Below are 26,690 nucleotides of genomic sequence, written 5' to 3' on the forward strand. Positions count from 1 at the left end.
TGATTAGTTTCAAAGTGGTCACTCCCTTTCTGTGCTCCCACATCCCAGGAACAGCTTATGCAGAACTTCATGAAAAAGATGGTGAAGATACAAATGCAAAAAATCTCATAGGCTGATTAACTCCAGTGGTAATTGAACCTGGCATATTTCCTCTATGCTGGTCTAACTGGGATTTGAATATTTGTTTCCCTCAAGTAAAGGTTGTGAAATCCCCTGAAACACAAAACTATGATGAAAAGGTCCCTAGTGTGCAAAACAGATTTCATTTACTCCTGCAGTGCTCTGAGATTTGATTCTTCACTTAGAGTACTCGATTTCCTTGGGATGATGAAAGATTGTATAAAACCCGAAGGAACATGGAAAGGTTTAACTCCCACTTCTGGATTCCTTTCATTAAGAAAATTATATCTGCAGATTTGGTGGGGGATGGGAGGTGTTAGTTCTTGGCTTGAGGACCAGTGAAAAATTAGTGAAAGGTTTCAAGATGTGTTCATGATCATAGTTTATCTATACTCAGAGAAACATCTTTTGAACCCCTTTAATGCCAAATCACTCAGACAAACCTGTACAGTAAGTTTCATGTGACAATAAACTATGCAGCCTTGTCTTTTAAGTCTTCTGTCAAGCACCCTCCACAGTATGTCTTCTCTGCTTCTGAATTTGAGAGGCTGTTTTGCCGTGTTCCTTTGGTAAGGCCTACTCTGCATCCGAGTTTATCATAAGGTCATTTTCCTTTCTATGCCTTTTTCTGTCATTATATTTGCTTATCTCTAATAGATTCTGCCCCTTTGTGATGAGTGATGGTAATCAGAGATAGCTGCACGGTATCATGTTAGTTCCCACACGCCAGCTCATTTTGAACTACCCAGCTCTTCCATGAATGAATGCAACTTCACTTGAATGGGATCTTTCTTTTACTTGGGTTTGGTTTTGTTTTTTTTTTCCCCAGCAATGCTCTGTGCATAACTGGCAAGGCTACTCCTCAATCTGAGTACCAAGCATTCTGGGTATTTTCTGGGGGAAAACCCCCAAACTTACCTGAAGCATCCTGAATTTGAAAGCTTTTTAGGATTATCTTACAGGTCAGCTGCCCATCAGATATACTCAGAGGTAAAGACTGGAATATTTGCCATAATAAAGACTAGAAGCAATGGAGTGGATATCTTTCTAATTGTGACCCTTTGTAATGAGTTAATCAGAGGCATGCTTGTGTATTCTGTTTTTACTCAAGCTTTGTACACATCTTCCTTTGTTACTGGCTTATGGTTCTTGAACCTTTCTAAAATGGCCTCACTCACTCTTTCCTGGTTCAGAGGATCAAGTCCAGTATAGTTAAAACAGTGAATACAGCCTGTTTAACATACCAGTTAAAACAGTCTGGGCTACCTTGTTTTCTATAGATACAAGGACATTTCTAACAGCATTCTCAAGAAATGGACCGAATTCTTCCCCTCAGCCACCTCTCCTGCTCATCACAGCAGTTTGTCTTTGCATCAGCATAGAGGCTTGGACCTTGACTCCTTTCATTAAAGGAGATGAGGAAGTGAGTGATGTCTTTACACTGGGGACCTAGAAGCAATACTTTCTAGCCCAAAAAAGTGGTTCATTTGGTTATATTTCTGTTGCATTGTTCAAATAATTAGAGTTAAGAAAGTTCAATAAATGCTAGTTATTTACTTCTGTCTCAATTCTTCATAATAATGTGAATTCTATTAATAATATGCATTCATGGGGTTGTCTGCAATTGTGCATTAATTAACATTTCACCTAAAGCAATATTCTTTTTATCTACATGCTATTTTCCTATCTGTCTGCATAAGGCACCTAGGATTTCTTATAAGATATAGCAATTCAATAATTATTCAAGACTCCCATCTACAAATTAATATGACTGGAGCATCTAAGTATCATTGAACAGGCAAGAATGAATCCCGAATGGAAAGGCCAGCCAGTTACCTGAATAAAAGCAGATTTTATGCAGAGGGGAGTAGCAGTCTGCAAAGCTGAACACATGGCCTGAGATCTTTGCATGAAAGAATATTATTTAATATACGATTGCATGGTACTTAGCATAACTGAACTTAGCCTTGTTCTGAGCTAGGGGAGCCACATCTTAAGATAAATGTAAAATAATGAGATTGCTCTTCCATAATACAGAGAACACATTCCTAAAGAAAGCCCAAAAGTTCTAGAGGCAAAAATGTGGCAAATTTTTAAATACTGCAATGTCAAAACCTTATTCTCCACTTCAGGCAAGTGACCAGCCACATTCTGCAGATCATGAAGAACTTCCAAGAAGAACGAATAACAAAGTTGACAGCAAATACAAGGACTGATCATCATGACATAGTAACTATAAAGAAAAGAAAACAGGAGATTGAATTGGATCAAGTAGTAGTTGATAGCATAAAGATGACAACATATTGGTATGTAAATGTTGTGGCTGGAGGCAAGTTAATAAGTCATGTATGTGTAAGTCATTAGGATTTCTTTGTGGTAGCCCTGTAAATTATACATGGGCCTGCTTTTAGGGAAACAACCTTTTTGCACTCGTGTAGATTTTATGCCAAATAAAAAAAGCAAGGAAGCAAGCAGAATTATTCTTGCTAACGTAGCAATTTTAAGAAACATGAAGGAGTCTCATAATTTGGAAAAAAAACCCAAACACATTATGTCAAAATGAATTAATGCAATCAAAAGTCATGATAGTCCAGTCTGTCCTCTTGCACCTCAGAAGGCACACTTTACCTAATGGCTACTGGGGGAGGGCTGGGAAGCTCCTTGATGAACACATTTACACACATTTTGGTGTATGCCTGGTATTAGACAAGTGCTTAAGAATCTCACTAAATTAAGACATCTGTAGGGATGATATGCAAAGCTGTCAGAGTGCAGTACAGCCCATATTCAAAAATGCTAATGGGTATTAACCCACATGAATTAATAAATAATTAACATGCAACAATCTCTTCACATTTAAAGAAGACATTTTCAATTCTTTCAATCCACTCAGATTAGATTATGATCTCTTAAGCAAGCAGTTTTTTCAGCAACCTCAGCCAGAAACCCTTTCTTATTTCCAGGACATCAGGTTTTTCCTATCTGATTCAAGGTTATTATCACCATTTAAAAATAAATTACCCAGCAAAATTATTTTAATGTAACCAAGTATTAGAAGTTAATTTTCCAGTTAAGAGTTCAGGAAAATCTGATTGACAGAAGTATGTGTGACAAGGCCACAAATCCAGCTTTAAAGCTCCTATGACCGAGTGAAAATCATGCTGACGCAGTACAATCTAACTCTGTTGTTTCAAAGCTGATAAAAAAAATCTGATGGGTTAACCTTGAACCAGCAGACTTTATGGTGATTCCCCAGTAACCAGCATGGAGCCACTGTACTCTCCATAAATGAGATCAGGTGTCCATTCTTGATCCAGATCAAATTTGTGCTGCTGGGAAAGCAGGAGTGCACAGACCCCATCTCAGTGACTGTGGAACCACAGCCTAATTGTAGTAAACGCTGGAAAATCTCTACATGCAATAAACATACAGAACTTCTAACAGAGTGAAATTCATGCAAAAATACATTAAAGCCCTTAAAATAATTAAGAAATCTTTCCTAGAATAACAGACTTGCAGTGCTTTTAAAGACAAAATGTAGCAGAAAGGAACTCAGATAAAATAACAGTTCTGCCATATCTATTTTCTTTATGCCAAATAAAAAAAAAAATCACAAAATAGGAAAGGTCTGTTTAGAAAAAAACTGAAAGGGAATGTCTGGTCTCAGAGATGACCTAATTTAACATATTTTGGAGGGATTTCTAACGACTTTGCTACTCTGTCATCAGGAAAGTAGAATATAACTTTCACCATTAGAATAGGACTGATGATATGCACACACTCAAGGCAAGGCTAACACATAGCGTTCCCCCTCTTCCAGACCAAGGTACTTTCCCATACCTCAAGAAATAGAACAGAGCAAATCTTGACTTCAGCGTAAAGCCTAAATAAATGGCTGCGCTTACAGAATCTTTACAGAGGTCAGCTGGGACACAAATGCTATCGCTTCATGACAATGAGCATGGGTAACACATTTCTGTAGATCTGACTGCAACTTCGCAGCAGATGATCCTTTGGCCGGTGACTCCAGAGCTATCTGGAATCACTTGACATGCACCAAGCATGCTACTGACTATCACTCAAAAGGAGGAAGAGCGACCAGTTAAGTCCAACTCCATGGTTCAAGAGACTCCCAGCTCAGATTATTTTCTCCTTTGGCACAGGATTTGACTCACAGTTTTAAATTTTTTGTTACCCAGTGAAATTCACGGTAAGAGAAACAACTCATGAAATAAAAAAAAATCCCGAAGCAAACACTTTTTCCTCCCTTAAATCAAAACCACTGTGCCAGCCTGGAATCCCCTCATGACAATGCAAGCCCAAGACAAAACAATGTCAAGTTGCTTATAATAAATCACAGAAAGTTAAATTAATATTTCATAAATGGGAAAGCAGAAGTCTGACAGGAAACCAAGGTTCTGCCAGGATGTCATTCCAAAACACGACAGAATGAGCAACCAGAATACAAATAAAATTGTGCAACTCCTTTGATGACCTTTTGGTGGCCCATCTGAGTCACCTGCAGACCTGTATGAAAGGAGAGTGGTAAACTTTTTTTTAAATGAACACTGATCCATTTCCTACCTGCTGTGTCATTTCTCAATGAATGTACATGGATTTGCAAGAGGAACTTATACTTAAAAGTTGAAGCTCAGTTCTACAGCTTACAGCTTTCCAAGTGGAAAGGCAAGTCCATGGCAACACACGTGATACCAGTCTGCATGCATGCATACCTGGTCACAAGCTCTTCTCATTTTCCTTCAGTTGTACCCCATTGCTCTTGCTCAAAATTTCACACGATTTCCAAGGATTTGTCTTCTCCATTGTATCACTGGTGCTGCAGTTTGCACTTCATACACACAGTTAGGTAGCTCTAGCAACTTTACAAAGTTGCATCTTCTAACGTTATGAGCGGCACCACTTCTTTCAACAATTTTTGCCTAGTGAATAATTAGCCACTGTACAAGCATGGTAAGTCATCGTAACTGCCCTACCGTTACTGTCATAAAAAGAAATAACCATTCCTTTATTAATATTCAACAGTTGATAAGGTTAGCTTTTGATATATGCTTAAATTTTACTTTGTGTATTACTCTAAAAGACTAGAATTTAGATTTGCTTTTAAAAGAATTTTTGCATTCCTGTTATTAAAAAAAATCTTTTATTTTAAATTTTATTTTCAACAGCTCACTCCCTTTTTACAAAAATGCCCTGCTTAAAGCACATTAAAATAGTGAATCAGAAAATGGATGCTCTAATTTTCTTTCTAAATAAATTTAAAAAAATAAAAGAAAATGTAATAAATAGATAAGGCCTTCATAGAGAATTGCAGCAATTATATCTCCACAGCTACAATATAACCCAAAACTTTGCAAAGGCTTTGATTATTGAACCATGGCTGAAGTGAATAATTTGGCTTTCACTAAGAAAACAAGCACATTCATTCTCACCACAATGGAGAGAGGCAGTTTTAATTAAACCTTATCAAAAGATGAATAAAGAATAAACTCAATACCCATTCCACAGGACTCTATTTTCATCTGTTTAGTTTAAGCTTGCCATGTTCATGCAATAATTAACCACTGTCCAAGGAATGCTGGAGTTGTGTTAATGTTGGTAAAGATTTAATTAGTTCAATTATCTGGAGAGTATTGAAGGCTCAGCACAGTACCAATTTCTTCAGGCTTTATACATACCTCAGATCAAAATATATTAGGCTGAAATATAAGTGAACAAAGAAAACTTACTATTTCACTTCAGCTACTGAATGAGTGTGTGTTTAATAATTTTATTACCCTCATTTTAAAACAAGGTTTCAGAAATAGAATATGTAAGCTGTGACTTACTCATTCTTCCAAATCAACTCTTTTTTTTTCCTAAGTCAGCTTATAAACATATTTTAGACAAAATTAAGTTTACTTCAGAAAAGAAAATCCAATACTTCTTTACACAGGAAAAAGTATAGTTCCTTTTACATTTCCCCCTCCCCGCCATTGGCTACATATTTCACGTCTTTCATGGAAAGTGAGGCATTTAAAAAGCATTGAAAGCAGTGACACAGACAACTGTTTCAATCTGTCAGACAGCATGGACAGACAGTAGGCATCATTTCAGAAAATAGAGTGGCCCCCCAGCGGCCTGACCTTCCTGGTGGGAAAGCGAACACAGCGTGGTGCTTGACAAGCTCGCCAACAAAGGAGTATATTTAGTTCCCCCAAATTCTGACACGCTTCTCACAGGAAAAACGCAAACCGGGACGAGGCGTCGCTGACTACTGCTAACAAGGGGTAATTTCTAATTGGAGATTGCACCGTTGCCGCAAAGCAAAAAGGAAGAGATGAAAAGTGAAAACATTACTTCACTACACGCAGATTGTAAGCGTTGGAGTGAGCCCGGTTCCTATTTTTTAAAACTGTTCAACTCCATATTAGATGCTATTCGAGATGTGAGCCCTCTGGATCTGTACGTGCAGCTACTGCTGCCTTCAGTGGGAACAGAGCCCAGGAACAGGAGCATTAGAAGATCTCCCTCTTTGTGTTACTAAAATATTATCATTAGCTATTCTTTAGAAGGGATGTTTGAATAAACCACATTCGTTTTCCTGTAAGGTTTAAATGACATGTTTATTACTACCATGGTCCGTCCTTTGTTTTCCCAACACTGTGTTTTGGAGTGTGAGTTCTTTATAACCAGTAAAGGCTGGACAAAGATGGCCAGCATGTGAGAAAGTCACATGAGTTTATTTCCTTGAGGAGGTAAGAACCGTAGGAGGATGTTATCATTTTCTTATGAAGCAATAAAAACTTATGAGTTAATATAAAAGTAACTGTTTTGAAATTGCATACTACATTATCCCCAGGTTGGATTTAAGCTGTCTGTTTGTCTCTGTAGGCAGTCAAAAACTACTTTACAAATAGCACTGCTATGCTTCCCAGCAGTAAATACCATTTGGTAAATAACCCTTGTAACACACTGTACCTTATATTCCACTACTCACATTAGCTGGAAAAATGTAAACACTTTAAGGAATAAATTAAACTAATAAGAGAAGATGTGAACTGCACATTGAGTGCCAGCTGATGCCTCAGTTCAGCTCCTGGTTTTGGCCAAAATTTGATCTCCCCTTCCAGTTTTCTCTAGGGTAGAAGAGAAAGGGAGACGCTGAAATTCATTCAGGCTTTTCTTGAGTCCAGATGGCAGATAATGCTCAGCAAGCAACTGGATACAGCACATTTTCCATCACCACCTCCTCTTTCTGGCACTTGATTTTTAAGTTGCATCAACACTCTGAAGACCGGAGGTGCCCTGGTGCCCTATAGCCCATCCCTCGCAGACTTGCTTCTGCCTGGTGTTTCTGTGAGGATTTATGACAACCATGTGGGAGCAAACAAGGCTAACAGATGATTAAGTATTTAATGGTTCACATTTATCATAGCTGAATAAAAACTGAGCTGAAACACCAATGTCTGCCTCTGAGTGAGCATAAGGAAGCGTCTGAGGTTAAAAAACCACCCCAAACAAGTCACAGCACGTACAACTGAGAGCCAGATTTCACTGTATGTGTAGTCATTTATTAATAAAGAGGATTGTAATTTTTTTCCTTAATTATAACTATTAAACAACTGCAGAGTGAACACAAATATATCCAACCTCATATTCTTTGGTATCTTAGAAATTGCTTCATCTTCTTACCCAGAATTTGATCAAGCCTTAAAGATAGTACTCATTTTTATTATAGAAAATTCAAGCTATATTCAAGCAAGGACTTTGCTGACCCTTACACTCACAAAGCATGACAAGGAAACATATGTTACTTTACAATATCTATTAGCTACAGAGCTGATGAGAAAATGAGCTTACTAAGTACGTACAGATATATTTATAGAACAAATTTTATAATATTATATAAACTATTTCCACAAGTAATGAGATCTTTACTGTGATCCACATAAATAATTAAATACTATCTAAAATCATTAACACTATGGCAATCACACAAAAATTACAGCAACAGAAAGCAAAAGCCATTTATTTCAGGTGCTATACTGTTAAGTGGCCTATTTGGTCCCTAAATATTAATCATATCCCTGAGATGATGCACCTTCTCCCATGTGAAAACCTTGGAAGGTGGTAGTATACACTGTAAGTGGATAGTCATTCCAAGGAGGAGTAATTTGCCTGGCAACACTTTTAAATAGGTTTTGTTTTTGAAACACAAATCACTTATTTTATCTGGAAAAGTTCTATGGAATGGACTGGGTCTGCTACAGATTATCTACAAAAGAGGTTTAGTTTGGGGCTTCTGGCTCATCTCTCAGGTGAGAAAGAAAAATCAGAAAGTGCAGAAGAGATCTTAGTAGAGGCACAATCCTTTACCCCAACTAAATTTTAAACCACTGTTTTTAGTTGGCAGGAAACTGTCTATTTGCTTAATAAAGAACTGTTTTAGAGGAGGCAGCAAGAATTTGGCTGTCTTAAGCCTGAAGGGTATCTGATTTTTCTGCTCTCTCCACTTTGAGAACATAATTCTCCTGTTTTTCTCCTAGTCTGAAAACATTTTGTGATATATGAGTTCAGCTAAGAAGTATCAGGGAACTTTGTCTACACCCAAAAAGGAACTTCAGGGTATTTTGTGCAGATAATGAAAAGAATTTGTTCAGTTTTGCAGTGTAAGTCATTTTTACCACACAAATTCCCTGCTTTTGTGTTAGCAAAGAGGAATACTTTCAGTCTTTCGGTTTAGAAGATCTTCAAACAGACAATAGTGTGTAAACAATCCCAAAGTACATAACTTTACTAGAACAACCTCCAGTCTGTGAGCAAGGGCTTCAGAAAGGCCCCTTCATCAGATTTCCTTCTGCTCTTCACCCTGAACAAAGCCTTGGCTGACAATACTGAAATCTCCTCCTTTCTTCGGATTAAACCTCCTTTGCAGGAGAAGTATGCAAATGCTATACGTGTTTCCCTTGCTGAGGCTACTCTAACCCAGCTATCTTTTCACTGTCTATTTTGCTCCGGCAGACCATCCTACCGGCTGACAGGGAGACCAGCCTTCCAATTCAATCTTTCACAACACTGACAGTTGGATGCTGGGGCCTGCCATGAACTCTAAAAGGAGCTCATTTAGTCATAATTAACTATTCCCTGCATATTTCCTAAGGTATGGTAATTGTGCTAAAAGCCAACAAGTGAAGCATTCATTCTGGTTTTCTTTTAAACTTTTATTTTTCCACAGCAGTCTCTTTCTCCCTGCCCCCCCCCCCCTTTTTTTTTTTAAATCTTTTCTGTCTTTCTTTTCCTCCTCCCTGGAAACATTTAGAGTAAAGAAAAGGAATGACGGTGAGATAGGGAGCTGCAGAAAACTGTGATGTAGGCAGTTCAAAAGGCAAAGTCTGCCATATGATACAGGACCCCATGGCAGCACTGAGCTATTCAGCTGGGTAAAACATAAAGAAAAATGAAATGAGTAGAATAAAGCTATGTCATTAATACAGAATGATGGACATCCTATTTGGGTAACAGGGAGTCATGAATATACATTTCTAATTCCTTAGATATGGTGATAACTGATCTCTGTTTCCATTAGCACCAGAGTATATGTATTTGACCAACCTAAAATCTTCAAAAGTTATGCAGATGTAATGCACTTTACACACTACTCTTCCCCCCTACCCACAACACACGCACCGACCACGTCCCATCGCACGCAGTGGGGGTTCTCACAGGGATAAGGTATGATGGATCCAGCCCTATATACAGACCACATTTATCGCTGTTGAGATGGAAAGCCTTGGGAAGCTGACACATTATTTACCTTAAAAGGCAAAACGTGACATCATGTCTGCCCCTATCCGTTTTCTGGTTTAGAATAAATGAAGAAAAGGCTGACAGCACTCTCCGTTTACTTACTGACTTTGCATCTGCTGGAATTCTTTGCCTTTCGGAAAGTTTGGGACTTACAGGATACCTATCCATCATAAATATGCATAGTTCATATACAAAAGCAAGTGATGATAAAGCTAAATCTCTTCACATTCCAATTTCCTTTCCACTTGGATGTGCACCAGGAGCAAAGAAATGACCAGCTTTAGCAAAGAATCCACAAGGGGGCTGGGGGTGTATGGGGGGGGGCGTGTTAACACTGCAAATTCAGCAACTGTGCCAAAAGGGCCAAACACAGCACTGAGGTTCCTTATTACTATACAGCATTTTTCCAGTGCCACAAAATGTGGTAGGACCTTCCAAGAACAAGGTGAGTAAAATCCATGATCTATAGAATTTACATTCTAGGTTTCAGGCATAATGTAAGAAATAAAGTGAACAAAGAAAGAGATAAGGGAGAGAAAGGGCAAAGCTTCAGACAACAAGGTCATGGAACAACTCATTTTACTTATGTTTACATATTAATGATTCTGGTTTCACTTTTCAGTAGCATCCACCTACCTTTAGCACATACCCTTATACTACATTTGCTTTAAACTTGTAGAATATTTTAGAATAAAAAAGACGTTGCAATTTTTTTTCTTCAAACACTAGAGTACAACGACCTTTTGAAGAATGAATCTTAAAGAGTAAGATGGGTAAAATGTTTCTAAAATCCTTTTCCCCTCCCTTTATTTCTAGACTATACCAAATTTGTGGGTCAATGTAGTTTGTAATGGCAGGCAAAACACACTAAGAGCCAAGCTGACAAGCTGTTGCTGGAAATCTTAATGAACTATTTTATCATCATGGTCTGGGATTTTTGTTTTCTTAGGGGAGGAGGTTTGGGGGGGTTGTTTCTTTAACTTCTGTGCATTATCGTGATCACAACACACAGTGGATTAACGACAGAAATTCAGAACATCCAGTAAAGCTTCTTTCAATAGACATGAGCTGAAAACTTTGATGCTTCCACAATGTTAGCAAGAAACTATGCTTGTTTTCATGCAAATGAAATAGGTGAGAAACACCACATAGATAAGAAGCTTTGCAGGTTTCACCTGGTGGAGCTCCTGCTTTTTTGCCTGCAGTGTTCTAGGTGCTCTTGAGCAGCATTGCTTCCTCCAGTCCTGCAGCTGGAGACATTTTTTCTACCTCTTATGTTTCTGTCAGGATCCGTGCATTCAGACTGAGTTGCATTTACTCTCTGCCTTCCACAGTAACTCACAGAAAGAGACTTAGATTTCTAAATCACTCTGCTCCACTGAGGCACATTTCAAACATTTTTCTAAATCCCCAGGTGTGCTGCAGTTTCTCTACCCTGCATTTAGGAGTCTGGCAGAAGGAGACATGACTATGTCCTGCCATCTGGTGACATAAGCAACGCTGTGACTTATTAGTTACACTTCTACTTCTGATATCACACAAGCTGGTACAGTAGTTTCCCAGAAAACTGTGAGGTTTGGAGATGATTTTGGGAGTGAGAGTACAGCCTATACAAGAAAGCAAGTCCAGGACTTGAAAATTCAGAAAGTCTCAGCTTTTAAGTTCTCTGAGGAAATATGGCAAGGGTTAATGATCCAAAAGCAATGCTCCCTCTGCTAAGAAAATCAAAATCAAGACTTATACATAAAGTTCCTGGTCAAGGATTTTGACAGGGTCAGGTCAAGAAACCTTCAATGTGCCTCAATCTATCTAAACATACCTCCTTAAAGATTTAGTAATATATGTAAATAGCTTGTGAGTATTTAAGGTAGGGGTAGGACTTAGTAAAAAAAAAAGAAAAAAAAAGTGGTGAGGCAAAGTCTTAGAAAAGGATTTTGAGAGAGAGATATCAGTTTACTGCAGCCCATGGTTAACAACACAGATGGAAAAGAAGATGAAAAAGTGAATGATATCAAAGTCAAGGACTACAGACATACACTAAAAAAATGACATGGCCCAATCCTAGGTTCAACTTATGGATTGTTTTATACTGCCCTATTTAATTTGAAATATAATACATAAGACAAAAGTTGAAATGTTACTGATTGAACCACATTTCATCAGCAGCTGCTCACATTACACAGACTTGTTTAGACAACCTCAGGCTTCACAGGATTTTTCCAACACTCTCTACACATCCACGCCCCCCAAAAAGACATAGGCAATTCATACAGCAAATATTCTTACACACAAGTAATGATAAAAGGAGTCACTGACATGGAATATGGACCATGTGTTAGAGCTTCTTCCTGGCTGAAGAGTGACTCACAAAGATGGGTAACTTTGCAGAATGCACACTAGCAAGTTTCAGTGATTTCTCAGAAATTTGGGGAAGAAAAGAAAAGATGTACAAATCAGTTGATGAATATGCGATTCCCTCACTCACTGCTCCTGCCTGATCTTTCCTAGAGAATCAAGGAACAAAACAGAATTCATTTAGGATAGAAAAAGTCAAGATTTGAGTGAATGATGATCAACTGCAGGAATAATAAGTTTGAGGGACAGTAAGGCACTTACTAATTCCTTCCTGGCTACTACTCTTCATTTGGATTATGAAGTTCCTAGAAGCTAAGAAAACACTGAGTCAGTTTTGAAAAATGAGAAGTTGTCTGGTTAAAAAAAGAAATGAGGAGTAATGGTTAAATTCTTTCTTCTGTTTCAGGCTACACTTCTTTTACGTGCCAGAAAATGTAGATATGTGGGAAATATTAGTTATTTAACTATTTTTTTCTAATTCTGAGTGATAACTTCTTTGGTCATGAACCTAGGATACGCACAGGTCACTAACCTGTGTCACACACAGTCCTAGGAAAGACCTTATCTGCACTTGCCTGACTTCCTAGCCAAAACATCCTTCTGCTCATGTCCAAGCAGCTGCTGCCAGATACAGATAGACACTATAGTCACCACAGGTCCCTCAAATACATCTCAGGGTTAAAGTCTAGCACGTCTGTCCAGTGCTTACTGATCCTTGTCTTTACTCCATTGAGCTAATGGACGTGGAGATTTCCCAGACAGCTTGCTCTCTTTTCCCACTAGAAGTCCAATTTTCAAACTCCATTCAAATAACTTAAATGTTTATCACTTCCCCAAACAAAGCACCAGAGCAGACATTGAGTAACGAATACCTTCTGAACTTTTCAAACTCATTTCCAATTTTTTACTGAAATAGTAGTTGGGCATCTGGAGAGCTACCGAAGGTGGGAAAAATTCTCCCACGGGATCTGCATAGAGGATATTTTTATTCTGATATTCTGCTCTCTTTATTGAACTTTGCAAAGGACTGAGCCTGTGCATTCACTAGCGCAGACTGTGCAGCCAATATTCACAGTGCCTATCTGAAAGAACTTTGCACTAAAAAGTTACCTGAAAGGTAAAGCATGCCTATGTTTACAGTGCTTTAGTAACTCTTCTTTTTGGCAAACTAGCAGACTGTTAATGCTGAGCTTTTTATATGAAATACAAAACAGAAAACACTCATCTGTAAGTCTTTGTACAAATATTTTGATTAAGAAAGTCCTTTTAAAAAATCTGATTCTGATTCACATTAGGTGGAGAACGGGAAATTCAACAGCCTGTGGTTACTCAATAAAGCAAACCCTGGCTACTCCATTACCAACTTTAAAACTTTGATGGATGGAAGAAAATGAAAGCTGAAAAAAAATCATCAAGGCTCTGAACACTAAGCAAACATTCCTCAGCATTCAACCAAGAGACTGCTTAAGCATGAGCTGCAAACTGCTGAGAGAAGTACATGTTTAATATATAAAAGACAAAATTCCTTAACAAGAAGAGATATAGTTTGCAAAATAGTTCTTCAGGAACAGCTTGCAGCCTTTAAATCTCATTTACTCAGCCTGAGATGGTATTGTTGTGTCTACGTTAGCTTTGATAAGGGAGCCAGCCCTACGCCCATTGAAGTCTATGGAATTCTCCCATTGTCTTCAGGAGGAGCAGAGCTAGACTCAAAGCCACACAAAGATACCACGATAAAAGACTCCGGAAGGTACCATGATCTCATCTTATTTTCTTAACATTTCTGAAAAAAACTATGGGGGGAAAAATCTATGCAGTTCATTTCTACTGATATGCAATATGCCTTTTATATGAAAATACAGACCAGTGAAGCAAATGAATGGTTAGCAACATTAATAGCCAGGGGCTAGCTAAACTGCCTGGGATGAAGAGTTTGCCTGCAATTTTACCACTGCAGAATGTCTCGGAGAAGACTAAGCATTTTGTAATGCTGATATTTTATATAAGCATTCTTTAGGTCCATGACAGGCAGCAGGCCCTGTAGTCTTCATTTCAGATTAAATTTAATCCACTAAACCTAAACGCTTTATTTATTTTTAAATCCATACTTTCTAAGGGTATGTAGTTTTTCCTGGAAATGAAATTATATCATGCAACTGAAATTGCATTCTGATTTTATGCACTCTGACTGAGCATTAACAATGAGCTCTGTTATAATTCAACTTGCAACAGAAACGTGCCTTTTTACAACAGCGGCTTGCAAAAAAACCCCAACCCCATTGCATCCAGAAAACAAAACACTGCCCCATGTTAATAATGAATGCAGCTCATATCTACCACGTTCTATTAAATTGCTAAAATTGCCCAGATAAACCATTTGAGAGTATGTCAGATTTAATTAATACAACATGACCTGATCATTTCCACAGTTGGGAAGAAAGAAGTTGGCATTCTTTAAATCCAGAGCTCAACCTGGAGATTATGCTAAGTTGCTTCATTCATAGTCCACACTCCTCTGCACATGTCAGGAGGACAGCATTTGTCCCCTCTAGTGATAAACAAATTATACATGAAATCAATTCCACTTCACAATAATTTTCCCTATTGGGTATTATCTTTCCTCCTCTGCTCCCTCCAGTTAAGCTTGCATCCTGTAACTTGCTAATGAGCTGGGGGCTTTCTGTTCCAGGTGGCACCCCCTGCCTCGAAGTCATGACATTTCCCATTTCGAATGCTGCTGGCATTTTTCGACAGCTCCTGCTAACTAGCCTTTTTGACCTGCACTAAGAGGAACTCATCTGATCGAATCCTCTAACCTGCCAATCATGCCAGCAAATGATCTTCACAGTCACTCCCAAGGCAGGAGGGGGAAAAAAAAGGGAGAGCAAGAGAAGGGGAGCGAGGGAGAAAGCTAGCGAGAGAGTGATGGAGTAGGCAAGCAGGCAGCCTCTGCAGCTACCTAATGAGAGTACTTTAAGTCTCTGAGGCAGCTGAAACATTGAAAAACTGGTGGGAAAATTAGGACAGAACTGAATGCCTGGTGCTGTAATTACTGATTTCTTTCCACCCTGAGATCATTTTGAGAGCAATACCTCCGAGATGTGCCATTTTCTGAAGAACACAAGTTAATTTTACCATATAAATAGAAAACAGATATATTTTTCCCTGCCACCATCAATATGCAAACCTCATAATTCTGCTCTGCCAAATGGCGTTCTTTACAGAATTAATTAGGAGCTGTAAGCTCGTTAAATGAGTGTCTTCACCTAGGGATGATTATGAATATTTTTTTGTTGTTGATGCAAGCCATAAATAGCATTTTTAACCTAATTTAAATGCTGGCAACATTTACACCTCTGTATTTACAAGTGTCTGCACACAGATACATAAAACAACAAATACAGTATCTACATAGTCTAGATGTGAATTTGTGGGCTGAAACCAAGCAGAGTCATGAGAATGACTCAGTTGTTTTGATTTTGTTCGTTTTATGATGTGACAGATTACTTACTGCTGAATCTTTCAAGCACACAAGGACAGATTTAATTGTGTAGATTTTCTTTGCTTTCAGATAACTAGTTTTGTTCTTAAGCAAACTTAGCAGGTGGACTGTAAGCTAACTAGATTTTAATACACATGCAATGCACATACTGAACAAGAGAGGTATTAAAAGCAATTGTACAATAAAAATTTCAGGGAGAAAAATAAGAAGGCTTATACCATGATATTACATGCTGTGACTGTATTGTTACAATATACATGCCAGAAGATATAATGCACAATCAGTCCTTATATTAACGTCAAAAGACGGCTATAGAAATGGCTGTACAGAATTAAGAGCTAGGTACTAATGGCAGAGAATGATCACCCATAATTACTAATTCAAAATACATATATGGTCCAAGACAACATTAATAATTTATAACAAGACCACAAAATTATGGAAATATCCAATTCTGTTTCTGCTTCTTAAAATATCTGAAGATACTGTTTCAGTGTTATTCTTCTATATTATATATTTTTATTGGAGAATTTAGTATTTTTTCCTGAATTTTTTGGGTCTTCCTCCTCAGACTTTTCATAGCAATTAACAATAGGAGCATGTGGGAAACCCATCCACCCTCATCCCAGCTTACGGGGCAGAATAAACTAATGTATTTTTATTCACTGAGTTGTAAACTATTGCTGCATTTTTAGGCAAGAATCTCCCCACAACTAGGAGTATTCAGTGCACATTTACTTTAATGGGTGTTGCCTTCAGAGCCAATTTTGCAGTGGTTGGTTTAGTTTCTTTGTTTCGAAGAGAATCAGGCAATGTAAACTTACAGGCTCAAAATAGCAACACAAAGCTCACTCTCCACGGAAACAATTCTGGTATATGGCATTACTAAAATTAATTTTTTGTTTACGATTTGGCTGAAAGTAAAATGTTCTGTTAATTCTGAATGCTGCAAATGATGCCTGAGAGGCGATGCCTCTCATTAGCTTTGCTGTCTCTCTGGGTGACGGGCCGTGTGTCAGCTCTGGAAGCCTCTGCTTTGTCTGGAAACCTCAGTTTCTCCCCTTCAGTGGTTCCACTTTTCCTCTTAGACAAAGCCTAACTGAGGAGTCACGTGAGGAAATAATCCTAAAGGAGAGGTGACTGTCCATGGGAGAATAGGGAGAGTTTAGACCCGCTTTTGCCTCCCTCCCAGTCATTGTCATTTATACATTGTCCTCTCCGTATTCAAATGTCATCCCAGACTATCAGCCCACTGCAACTCAAACGGCCTTTCATGCCTAGACACTTCTTAAAGCATCAACGGACCACAAAGACTGTCTAGTGGGAATCGCTTGCTATCCTAATATTAATAATACAATACAGTGCACTTATGGCATAGAGGATTCCACCTTCCGTCTCCTAAATTTAAGAACAAACAAACTGGAAAGACAGATGCTGCAGCTGAGCACAGGCATTCATGCACATATCATTAATATCTTTCCTACAGCATAAGCGACTTAAATTAAAAACCTCTACACTAAAAATTATTTGAAAATGAATCTTCACAGTGCTGAAGGCAAGTAATCACGCATTAGAAATGAACTGAAAATAGGCTCCAGACTATGCAACGGTACAAGAAAATATGATATTGTCCCTTGACAAAAGTTATCCGTGATAGTAGTAATGCTTCCTTTTTCTTCTGCCAGCTCTGCAGCTGATTTGGCCATGAAACATTGCAACTTAAAAAAAAATCATGCCAATAAGTATGTAGCCACTAATTTCACACAGAATAACATCGAGTATATAATTGCAAGGAAGACATCAAAGTCTCCTAGCCATGGAGGTTTGAAATACTTGTCCTACCAAGTACAGTATGTAACAATAAATGTGAAGTCCTCCTCTCTCTGTCCTGCTTCCTTTCTTTCCTCCTTCTTCCTTCATCCCTAAAGAAACTCCCAAACTCTCTCTCCTCCCAGAATCCTGTCCATGATTTTGGAAATCCTGTTCATGCTTACTTATTTCCATCTACTTATTTCCAGGCGTAGATGCTGTCCTGGTCTTTCAGTCTACGGATCGGACAGGCTTTCAGCACCAATCTTCAGCTAGCTTAGCAAGACCACAAGGCGTCCTTCACTGATTCGCTTTCCACACCTCTATGCATTAGGTTACCAACTTGGAATCAGGATTTTTATCACGAAAGCCATGAGACTGTGTATTCCACTACTTACACTGAGTGCAACTAAGTGACAGTGTATTTCACATGACAACAGACAAGGCGAGCTATTACAGTACTGACACAGGAACACTATTAAACATATTTTTAAGTCCCATGAACTCCTTGATTGGGTGGTGGGTTCCCTTTACTGTGGCACACTGGGGGATGTGACGGACTTCTGTATGGACAGTTGCTCCATCCTCAGTCCCTGCGTGTCACTTAAGTGAGACGGGAGGTTTATATGAAGACAGCCTTGCACTGGCCAGCTATTTGCTCAGTCCATTTCACCCTCTGCGCAGAGTCTACTGAATACAGGGGGATTTTCTTTATGGCTGAATAGAGGGCAAAATTCAGTCTATAACTCTCATTTTAGACTAATAGGAATAAGATAATAAATTCTTAGATATCAAGAGCAGAATGTAGTCCAATGCCTGGAGTTTTTCCCTTGTGTGTTAAATTTAGGGCATATTCTATCAGTGTGGTGATCATATTCTATCAGTGTGGTGATCTTATTCTTTGATATTAAGTGAAGCACAGCTGGAACAGTCTCATAAAACCATTATGTTAACATACGAAAATAATGGCACTAAAAGTATTAGAGAGCCAAAAAATATCTTGGATCCGGCAAGTTATCTTTCACAGCTTAATACTAATTTAACATTTTACAAAATTGATGTTACAATTTCAACTCTCTTTAGTACTGTCATTACTGGACTCAAACCCAAATTGCTTTCAGCTGCCCACCACAACTGCATCTTATTAGCCTTTTCACAAAAGCCAATTTATGCAAATCCAGTATTAGTTAAATAATTAAACTGACCCTCAACATTCATGTATAGACATTGTCTGGCACTAAAAGATGCAAGAGAAATTTAAACCTCCCATCTTCAGTGCTTAGGCCTCCATCTTTTCAACTGCAGCAGCACAATGACTGTTTGTACACATCTATTTGAATCCATCTATTAAAAAAAAAAAAGTGCATTTAAAAAATGATACTGTTAACTGCTGTGCTTTTATAGCTCTGCTTTTCTCTCCCAAGCCAGGTTTACACTGAATTTCAAGATCTCGCACCTATAAAGCACTACTGGCTACTTTCAGCTTTTGATTAAATCGACAATGACAAAATCTGGTTGACATACAGTAACTCAGTCCAGAATTTCTCTTTTATGCAGACCTTTCTCCACTGTACTTACTACAGTTTTATCCCCTGAAGCTGGAGAGATGAAGACTTAGAAGCACAGTATACGGTTTTCCACGGTGATTCAGCAACACTGGGATACCCAGGACAGAGTAACTGCAGGGGAGTAGTGAATGAGAATGACTTTTCAATGCTTACTGCTGGACACATACACTGCTGGACTATAGCTTCCCTGCGGCTCGACTAGGGCAAAGCAGGCAAAAATTATGTTCCCACACAGCAGTGCTGAAGAGGCACTCTTACACAATTTGTAAATGTAAAACTGAAGATGACAAACAAAAATGAAACTATTTGGATGGGGATGCAACAACAGTCACCTCTCTAGCTAGTAAAGAGAAAAAGGTAATTTTACGTATCGATACGGTGCTGCTGAACATCGCTGGTCAGAAGCAACCAAATCAGTAACTAGCACTTTTTGCCATTATAGTGGTAACTGTCACTTCTTCAGCTTTATTCTATTTTACACAGCTGAGCTGACCCGAATGACGCCATCGTCCCTTCGATTGGCTGGGCTGGTGTCAGTTGCTGGCTTAAATGGACACAGAAGAAAGAATTCAGCATCCTGTGATTGAAATTCAGGATTGCTCGGATGCATGTGCGTGTGGTAAAGCAATACAAATAAAGACCACTTTTTGTTTTGCTCCAGTGAATTGTCAAAGAGATTTAGAAAGCCAGGGGATCTCATTATGGTAATACAGGTTAAATACTTTAAAAGCATATGGTGTTACCATCCTGAATGAAGCTGTCCCTGCCAGGTCCAGAAAGCAGATAATAGGCCAGAAACACATCTCGTGTCTCTGGTCCACCAATGGGAACCGGGGATTATAAATCACCACGAGAAAACATCGCGTGCTATCTGGTATCAGGTAATGCCTTGTCTTTTCAATTACAATTTGACTCATCCTTCTCCAGAGAGGAACAAGCTCTGGCCATGTATTCCACTGGCCAAAGGAAAACACAGCTCCAGAGTTTCTTATGGTCCCTTCTTGTCTCGATAAAACAGTACCTGTAGACATGGGTGAATACACTATACAATATATCTCAACAATATATGTAGAGATGGGGAATGCTTCCACAGAGATGCTTCCTGACCATGGGGAAAAAAGTATCAGTGAAAACTATCAGGCACAAAATAAAAATGTTTTGCTTTATCACAAAGCTTTAAAGATGCTTGGATATGGCCGAAAGATTTCCTTCCTTTCTCCCCCAAAGGCCCCATCTAATTCACTGCTGACAGATTCTTCTGTGTGAAATGGAGCTCATTACCACATATTTGCTAATTTTCTCCAGTAGGGAGCAGTCTCAACATTGACCTTGGTAACTTCAAATGTCAGCTCTTTCCCCATGGGCACTGAAATAATGTGTTGTCTCTCTCTTGGAGCCCAAGACAATGACACAGTGTAGTCCACAAAGACCCTATTAGTAGTCCGAGCCTGACAGGGATTATCTAGGTTTTCAGAAACATGTGCTAGGTTACTGCTATTTCAAGGAATGTTTTGGATTTGTAAGCAGCTATGCTGCAGACAGGCAGCTGAAGCACTATAGTATTTTGAAGACAGTAGAAATTCTCAGAGATGCACCAATTTCTTCAGCTGCTCCTTGCAGCTATTTCTGAGGGCAGCAGATGAGCTCTAACAAATGATGATGGAGCCATTTACAAAGTTACTGCCTTTAGCTTCCCTCCTTCACCAATCTGCCAGAAATTGCTGCTTCTAAAGTTGGCAGATGATGATGTTTGCCCATGTCTCAGCCGCTCCTGGGCAAAGCCCAGTCTCTTTGCTTTCCAAACTCTAAAGAAAGGTGGATTTAATTCAGTGGGTGCACTACTAGGGCAGTAACATCTGGCAAGCGTGTGGAGAGAACAGCAGGATGTGATAATTTCTTAAATTATCACAGCAAGATTTGGCTCAGCTTCTTTGTTGGCACTCTCAATTTTATTTCCTATTCGACCCTGAAAAAAGGAAATTAGGAACACTTGGAAGGAAGGACCAGACACAAGACATAAGACTAGAATTTCCTTTAACACCATCGAGGTTCTGGAGGTGGCCGAAGATGGTTCCTTGTTTGGGTTTTTTGTGCGTGTCTTCTAATAAATTCCTTTACAATGTATAAATGTATAAAAATATATAAAATATATAAAAAATAGAACCATTCCCCTCCACACACATCAGAGGATTTAGAGAGCAACTATCTACAAATTTTTCTCTTCCACAGCTTCCTGATGGATATTGGAATACTTCAAAATTCCAGCCCTTCCTAACTTCCCTACCACCTCTATATATGCGTAAAGTCAATTCAAGAAGATGGGTAAAACACGCGTGTACCTGCCTTGTCGAGGAGACAAGCTGTAAGTATTTGTTTGCCTCTGTTTTTTTCATAATCTGATCTATTTCCTTGCAATATTGGCACCTTTAAATTTTCCTTTATCCCCACTAGCTGTGATGTTATCTGATTGTGCTCGTTGACATTTTAACAGCTTGTACTGTTTGCCTCCATCCCTCTAACTCTACTTGTCTCGCTTACCTGTTAACTTCATGGCCCTGGAGAGCTACTGTCATCTTTCTTTTTGCTTCTCACGCATCTTTTTGCTTCACAGAACATTGTGAATGGAGACTTTAACTGAGTATCTCGTAATAAGTATCCCTTCCTTAATGCTACTATCCTGCTTACTGCAACTCTAGTCTTCTGCTAGAATAACTGACTCAGCTCCTAACTCATCCATTTTACTGACTGAACATCCTACTTGCCAGTCACCACTCTACTGCTTAAAACGACAGCCACCTGCTATTCAGATTAAGCCTTCACCAGACCTCCTTTTCACATTATCAAAACTGCAGTCTTTTTTCCCAACTCCTTTCACTCTCCACACTGACTCTTATTTCCCCTTGCTTGGTGATCTCATCCCTTTAAAGGTTTCCGCCCATCCTAACAATTCCTCAACCAGGTCCAGTTTCCATGTCCACATTTCTTCTGCCTCCCCTGCTATTCTAGTTTCATTTCATTAATCCCTCGCTCTCTACATTGTACAAGTAAGAGGACTTCTGTTTGGTACTAATACTCTTCCAGTATTATCTACTGCTCCCCATCTTATATCACAAGTCAAATACTACAACCAGGAACTGTTATGTTATTGCACTGTAAGCACCTAACACAATGAAGTCCCAAACCACGATGGAAAACTGCAATCAATAATGTATACATGTCACAACTTAACATTTGTTAAGTGGCTCCACATCTTACACAACAAAAGGTGCTATTCTGTATTAAAGCTGTGGTTGAGCAGCCATAACAGCACAGCAATGTACGTCAAAGGTACACATGGCTCTCTCTTTCTGCTTATGTATAAAATTTTAAAAAGACATCTGTATCTGCTTAAATAGATGTTCAGTAAGAATGATCAAACGGTTCTCTTTTGTGCTATTTTACATGCTTGTTTGCAAACACAAACTTTCTATTGTATATTGTATAAATGAAAAATTACATTTGTTTGGAAGCAACAGCAAGGAGATTCTGTACATGAGAAATAAGATTCTGTACGTAAGCTTCCACACAAAAGGTCTTTAGCACAGATGGACACATTCTAAATTTACTTTAGATGGATGGTATGTCATGTTAGAACAGACAAGGTTGAAGAGATGTCTGCAGGGACACAGCCCCAGGAAAAAGTAGGGATTAGCTTGTCAATAAAGATGTAAACAGACTGCTCTGAGGCAGCCTCATTTCTGACATTAGAAAATCTTAAATGGTTTGCTGGCGAAGAGCTTGTACAAAAATTGGGGCAGGCTGTAAAGACCAAAATATATTCATTTCAGTTTTTCAGTAGTTGCTGCCTGTCAGGCAAACAGTGTCCATAACAATACAGGGTTAAAAAAAAAATTGCACATAAACATACAACAGTAAAACTGAATATAATTCATTAGAGAAAGTTATATCTGATATTGTAACAAGCAGACTTAGCTAAAGATAAACTTCATGAGAGTATCAACTACATTTATATGAGACTATACCTTCAAATAGGTACACGGGCAGCATGTGCATTTATCTCAGCTCCTAGAACTTCCATAACAAGCTGTTATAATGGACTCAACATGCAATAGTAACCGTGACTTTAAAGAAAAAAGGCAGGCCTGGGTTTTTGAATGAAATGAATCTGCGCTTTGGGTATTTTGTGAAACATTGTGGTATGAAACTATTCAGAGAAGCATAATAAGCAAAGCAGCTATATAAGTGAATACTGCTAATCTGGAAGAGTCTGTCAAGTGGTAAATCCCACTGAACAAACACTGGGGTGATGCATATGGGCAAAAGAGAGTTAATGCCATGATATAACAACCACCATTCCCTTACCGTGATTTGGTAAGTAGCCTCTCTACTCACCTGCCCTTCCCAGGTTCTGTTCTACTCTTACAATACTTGAAGTCACATTACACACTATTTCACTGCTGAATCACTATGGTTAAAAAGATGAGGTATTGAATGAAAGCCATCCAAGAACAAAACCAGTTCTAGTAGATCCAGTGATACAGATCAAATTCATTAACATGACAGCACCTCTGTCTCCATCAACAACATCCTTCTGCTATCAAGGCTACCAAACCTACTAAATGAATAATTTCTTGTCCTTGCCCCAAAGTTTAACAACAGAACTGGCAAGAGGTATTTTATCTCTCCATATCTTACCAGGGGGAAAAAAAAATATCAGTCCAAATTAAAGGCAACCTAGTGTTTAATCTGCTGGCACCAACTTCTGCAATATTTTCAGCCTGTCAGTGACACTGATCCTGCCCGCAAGGCCAGGAACTTACACTCCTCATATTGACCATTATACTGCAAAAACAGATTATCTGCCTGAACATGAGCAATTTAAGAAACGTGCAGTTGAATTTTATGTTTTGTTTCTCTAAAGAGAACTAACGCAAAGAGTATTTTCAAAGATATACCTTCCAATAATCATGTCTTACCTGCATTATCAGTTGTGAACATAGGTATTCTTCAATGTTTGCTGTTTGATACACCTTTGCCATAACTACTGTTTTTTCCAAAGACTCTCATGCTTTCTCCAGTCTCTGGCTGTAATCTTACATTCGGTACAGTAAAAATAGAAGACACTGCAAAAAAAAGAGTGTCAGTTCAGAAACTTTGATTTTTTCCCACAAAAGTAGTAATTTAAAAATAATTAGTTAATATATATGGCAAACACAACACCGAGTAAATATATACAGCTTTTACATATACCACCTCTTTATGCAAGTAAGCACTGTAAAATTCTGAATGGAAAAAAGCTGCATGCATTATGATGGAAGCTGTATGATGCAAACATTCTTAGCTGCATGCATCTTCTAAAAAAACCTATTTCCAGGTTGTGTGTGTTTACTTGTCCTGTACACTGCTATATAATTCATATTTTCCATTTTAAAATTTCTGCTCTGAGAGCATTTAGAAATAAATAAGAATGTGAAAAAATGCAGCAAGGTTTTTCAATAATTTGACATCACATATTGATGCCACTAGAACTGAGCTATTTTGTTTGACTTCATTTTATTAACTGTTAAAGACAAGCAGGCTTGTTAAAAACATCCCAACAACTCAAAAAGCTTTTACATAAAACAACACCCTTCTGCATGAGCTAGAAAAACCACATAACACCAGGCAACTAATTATTAGTAGCCATAATAATATTAATCACAGGGATCAAACTGCAAATGGTCGACTCACACACTGATGATATGAAAACTCATTTTTATTTAGGATGCCTCAAACTGGTGGGGAAAAATCACTGACTTTTAATACCTTCTGAGAACAAATGTCCATATAAAAATATCCTCGGAGAGCTGCCACTGCATGATTACATGATGAAATGTTAATAGACTGTTTAAAGAACTGATCAGGGCTGTAACAGTTTTCTTTGGTTTTGCACTAACAGCTAGCATAGCTGTAAGTTTTTGGAGTTACTCTTTCATCTTTATGTCTTTAAAAGACCTGGCTATTGTTTTATGCACAAGATCTTCCCACTCTATTTTTGACATCTCAACTTGCATTTGATATTCTGCTACCCTTGGTAACATACATTATGAATGGCATATATTCTATGCAAATAAATCAATATGAGCTCTCAAATACGAAAGCAGAAAAGGGGGAGGACTGATTCTTTTTTTTCAATAGAAAATAACCAGTACACATATTTAGTAAAAGGGGTTAATCTAGAGACTACTGCTTAGGTCTGAGATGAATGAAGGCTATGTCGCATCATAAATTGTATTGTATTCCCAGATAAGACGTTTTTAGCAGAACTGCACAACTCTTACCTTCTTAATGTACTATTTTTAAAAACTGAAAGTGGCTAGATGTTAGACAGAGCTTATCTGGAAACTGAACTTCCAACCCAACTGAAATGATGCCTTGACTTGAAACCAAACCAAATAAAAAAATCAAAATTTTGCTTCTCACATAAACTCATTTTGCTCACATTTTTAAAACAGAACACAAGATTAAAATTTTATCCTGTAAAATATTACATAGAATATAAATACATAGACTAAAGTTAGAATGAGAAGAGAAAGTGAAACACTTCTTTTTTACTTCTTCAATGTAGGCAGAGTCACCATACTTTTGTGAAATACTGTGATTCCAAAGAAACAATATTTTCTGATGGAAAATCATTTGACTGATTTCCCCCCCTGCCTCTTTTTCTTTCTCCTCATCTGTGAGTCTTTCCTTAGTTTTTAGTGCTAAATCCCCAAATTTGCAATTCAGCACTAGGACCAAATTGGACAAAATATATTCTATGATGAATACTATTCACTACAGAGATCTGCAAAACAGCAGTGGTGTCTTGACTAGGAGGCAGTAGATTTTGTGTGTACACACACTTCTGTTGTGCATAAAGACTCAATGGGTTTATACCTACATTTAATTAACTATCAATAGCAAGTGTTTCCCAATGTAAAATATTAACCCAGAGAACTAGAATCACAAAACCTGGTAATTTCACTACACAGTAAACATTTTCCCAACTCTCCAAAGTATATGACTTCTTTGTTTTGTAAATATGTTTACAAGTATATCCAAGTCATACTAAATAGAAATGATTGTAGTATTTGATACTGGGATTGTCCTTTCTTGCATCTAGATTTATGCTTCATAATGATTATCTACTAGACACAGAAATATTCTTTCTGTAACTCAAAATTTTACTGGAGGCATTTAGAAGAACCTTGCTTTAAAATATAATGATTTTTCATCTTTATTCTCCCCCCTTCAAAAGGTTTCACTGCTCCTGATGTTTAACGTTATGCAAAGACGTGTTTCTGCCAATGAATATCGCCTTATGGTTATGCTTCTGCAAATAACCTGCTGTGAGCTGATAAAAGGATTAATGCAGCCAAAATTCTTAATCTGTGAAATTACAAATTAAATTCTCATATTAAAAATACCACCCTGAGGTATTTTTTGTGGTTTTAATTCCCCTCTGGTGTTCTGCATACATTGTGCTTGTTAATGACTAGGACAAGACT

The 26,690-nt window shown here is 38.1% G+C and overlaps 1 protein-coding gene across 2 annotated transcripts in view; it reads right to left on the minus strand.

Annotated features, from left to right (window-relative positions):
• CDK14 (cyclin dependent kinase 14) overlaps positions 1–26,690 on the minus strand; it is a 319,176-nt gene that overhangs the window by 40,714 nt on the left and 251,772 nt on the right. For both annotated transcript variants that reach the window (XM_050890973.1, XM_050890975.1), the window contains one exon: positions 24,138–24,284. In XM_050890973.1, the coding sequence (XP_050746930.1) occupies positions 24,169–24,284 (116 nt within the window). In that variant the 3' untranslated portion in view covers positions 24,138–24,168. The remainder of the gene's footprint in view (positions 1–24,137; positions 24,285–26,690) is intronic.

This window comes from Gymnogyps californianus, chromosome 2 (assembly GCF_018139145.2).
Source record: "Gymnogyps californianus isolate 813 chromosome 2, ASM1813914v2, whole genome shotgun sequence".
NCBI classification, from domain to species: domain Eukaryota; kingdom Metazoa; phylum Chordata; class Aves; order Accipitriformes; family Cathartidae; genus Gymnogyps; species Gymnogyps californianus.